The sequence below is a fragment of the Acanthisitta chloris genome, unplaced genomic scaffold (genome assembly GCF_000695815.1).
Source record: "Acanthisitta chloris isolate BGI_N310 unplaced genomic scaffold, ASM69581v1 scaffold13279, whole genome shotgun sequence".
In the NCBI taxonomy this organism is placed as follows: domain Eukaryota; kingdom Metazoa; phylum Chordata; class Aves; order Passeriformes; family Acanthisittidae; genus Acanthisitta; species Acanthisitta chloris.
The window spans coordinates 1-2794 of NW_008689836.1; the positions used below are offsets into that span (position 1 = coordinate 1).

General features: G+C 59.3%; 1 protein-coding gene across 1 annotated transcript in view; it reads right to left on the minus strand.

Annotated features, from left to right (window-relative positions):
* Window positions 1-1937: 1937 nt before the first annotated feature.
* The window catches only part of LOC103808776 (secernin-2-like), a gene marked incomplete at its 5' end in the record, with an annotated part of 4728 nt that continues 3871 nt past the window's right edge, over window positions 1938-2794 (minus strand). The window contains 2 exons of the mRNA XM_009081581.1: window positions 1938-2096; window positions 2736-2794. Coding sequence (XP_009079829.1) covers window positions 1938-2096; window positions 2736-2794 — 218 coding nt within the window. The remainder of the gene's footprint in view (window positions 2097-2735) is intronic.

Here is a 2794-nt window from a genome sequence, read left to right on the forward strand (position 1 = left end):
CCCCAGAGCTGGAACTGGTACCGGTAACATCCCCAGATCCATCCCGGGGATAGGAGACCCTCCCAGCCCCAGGGATATGAGACCCCCAATACCAGGGATGTGAGATTCCCCAATCCCAGGGATGTGAGTTCCCCCAGTCTCAGGGATGTGAGTTCCCCAATCCCAGAGATGTGAGATTCCCCAATATCAGGGATGTGAGACTCCCAATCCCAGGGGTGTGAGACCCCCAGTCCCAGAGATGTGAGACCCCCAGTCCCAGAGATGTGAGACCCCCGATCCCAGGGGTGTGAGACCCCCAGTCCCAGAGATGTGAGACCCCCGATCCCAGGGGTGTGAGACCCCCGATCCCAGGGGTGTGAGACCCCCAATCCCAGAGATATGAGAACCCCAATCCCAGGGATGTGAGAACCCCAATCCTTGAGATGTGAGTTCCCCAACCCCAGGGATGTGAGTTCCCCCAGTCTCAGGGATGTGAGTTCCCCAGTCCCAGGGATGTGAGTTCCCTCTCCCCACTCGAGCTGGGGGTGTCTGTGCTGGGACACCCAGTGCTGGGGTCGGTGCCATCCCAGTCTCGAGTTGACATCGGCTCTTCCCTGGATTCCTGCAGGGAGCAGGTGGTGCCAGCCCAGCTCCTCCTGCCGCTGGAGGCACAGCAAGGCCATGGAGAAGGAGGGAGGAGACCTTTCCAGGAGTGAGGATGAGGATGATGAGCTGCTCCCCGAGCTGAGCGACCCTTTCATTGTGGACAAAGGTGCCCACACTGAGCAGGACTTGTGGCACTTCTGGGGACAGGAGTGACATGGAGCTCGGGTGGCTGTGCCAAGGCACCTCTAAACCTTCCCCTTCCCTTTTTCCCTCCTTCTGTCCTCCCTTTCCCTCCCTTTTCTCTCATTTTTTTCATTCCTTTTTCCTCCCTTTTCCCCCTTTTTCCTCTCTTTCTCTCCCTCCCTCCTTGCTTTCCCTTTCTTTTGCCTCCCTTTTCCCTTCCTTTTCCCCTCCTTTTTCTTCCTTTTTCCCCTCCCTCCCTCCCTTTTTCCTCCCCTTTTCCCTCTTTCCCCTCCCTTTTCCTCCCTTTTTTATTCCTTCCCCTCCTCCTTTTCCCTCCCTTTTCCCCTCCCTTCCCTTTTTCTTTCCTCCTTTCTCCCTCCCTTTTCCTTTTTCCCTCCTTCCCTTTCAGATTTCTTCACAGATCTGCACCGGGAGCTGTTTGGTCGCTCCCAGCAGAGGAAGAGGGAGACCCTGGAGGAACACCAGGCCCGGCTGGAGGAGCTGGAGGAGCTGTGGGAGCACTGGAATGTGCTCCTGTCCCCCACCATGCCAAGCCCAGGAGCTCTGGAGACCCCTCAATCCCAGCCCCAGGCACAGCCAGGGACACATCCAGGGACACCACGGCCAGGGACACAGCCAGGGACACAACTGCCACCCTTGCCAGGCCCCAGACAGCCCCAGCAACCTCCTGGTGCCATCCAGTCCAGGGCGAAGTCTCTGGATAAGGAGACTTGTGCCAGTGGAGCAAGGAATCCGCAGTTATCCCAAACATCCCACAGCAGCAGGGAATAAAGTCTTTATTCCCACCCCAGTCTGTCTGGATGCCATACAGGTCTCACCCCACAGCCATCCCAGGCATGTGGCACAGGCAGCTCAGCCTGAGGTGAGGAAAATACATATGAAGCTACAGGAGGACTCCCAAATCCTATTCCACATCCCTCTCCTTCCCACTGCACCTCGTTCCAAGCTGTGGCCACCTCTCAGTGCTTTCTCCAGGCTGAATTGGGGCTGGAGGCTCTGCACCCCCAGGCAGGGCTGGGACTGGGTAGAGGTCTCCTAGACTGTGAGGAGGTGAGGAACCAGGGCTGGACACTAGGAATATTCTCTCATTCCCTATCCATGAGCAATACCAGGGGTAAGGGGACACATCCCACCCACCCCGGTGGGGTCTATGTGTAAAACTTCATCTCTGCCTCCACGCAGTCGAAGAAGAGATCAGCCAGTTCCTCAGGGTGGAGGGTCACTGTGCCCCTCAGCAGCTCATCCATCCCCTCCAGGCCTTGCTGCTCCAGCTCCCGCAGGGTCTGCAGGAGCCTCTGGCCACGCTCCTGGTGGGATTGGGGAGGGAGGAGACTCAGTGAGTCTGTAATCCCCATCCCAGGGGGATCCCAGTGTGGGGAGGGCTCTGGGGAGGGAGAAGAGTCAAGGGGTGTCTGATCCCCATCCCTGGGGTATCCCAGTGTGGGGAGGGAGAAGAGTCAGTGAGTCTCTGACTCCCATCACAGGGGGGTCCCAGGATATGGAAGGGCTCTGGGTAGGGAGGAGAGTCAGGGAGTGTCTGACCCTCATCCCTGGGGGGATCCCAGTGTGGGGAGGGAGGAGAGTCAGGGAGTGTCTGATCCCCCATCCTTGGGGAGTTCCCAGGATGGGGAGGGCTCTGGGGAGGGAGAAGAGTCATGGAGTGTCTGATCTCCATCCCAGGGGGTCCCTGTGTGGGGAGGGAGGAGAGTCAGGGAGTGTCTGACTCCCATCCCAGGGGGGTCCCAGGATGGGGAAGGCTCTGGGGAGGGAGGAGAGTCAGGGAGTGTCTGACCCCCATCCCTGAGGTATCCCAGTGTGGGGAGGGCTCTGGGCAGGGAGAAGATTCAGGGGGAGTGTCTGACCCCCATCCCTGGGCGGGAGGAGAGTCAGGGAGTGTCTGACCCCATCCCTGGGGGTATCCCAGTGTGGGTTGAGCTCTGTGCTACCTGGTCCTGCTCCATGAGCTGCAGTGCTGCCTGGTGCCGGCGGTACAGCTCGTGCCGCC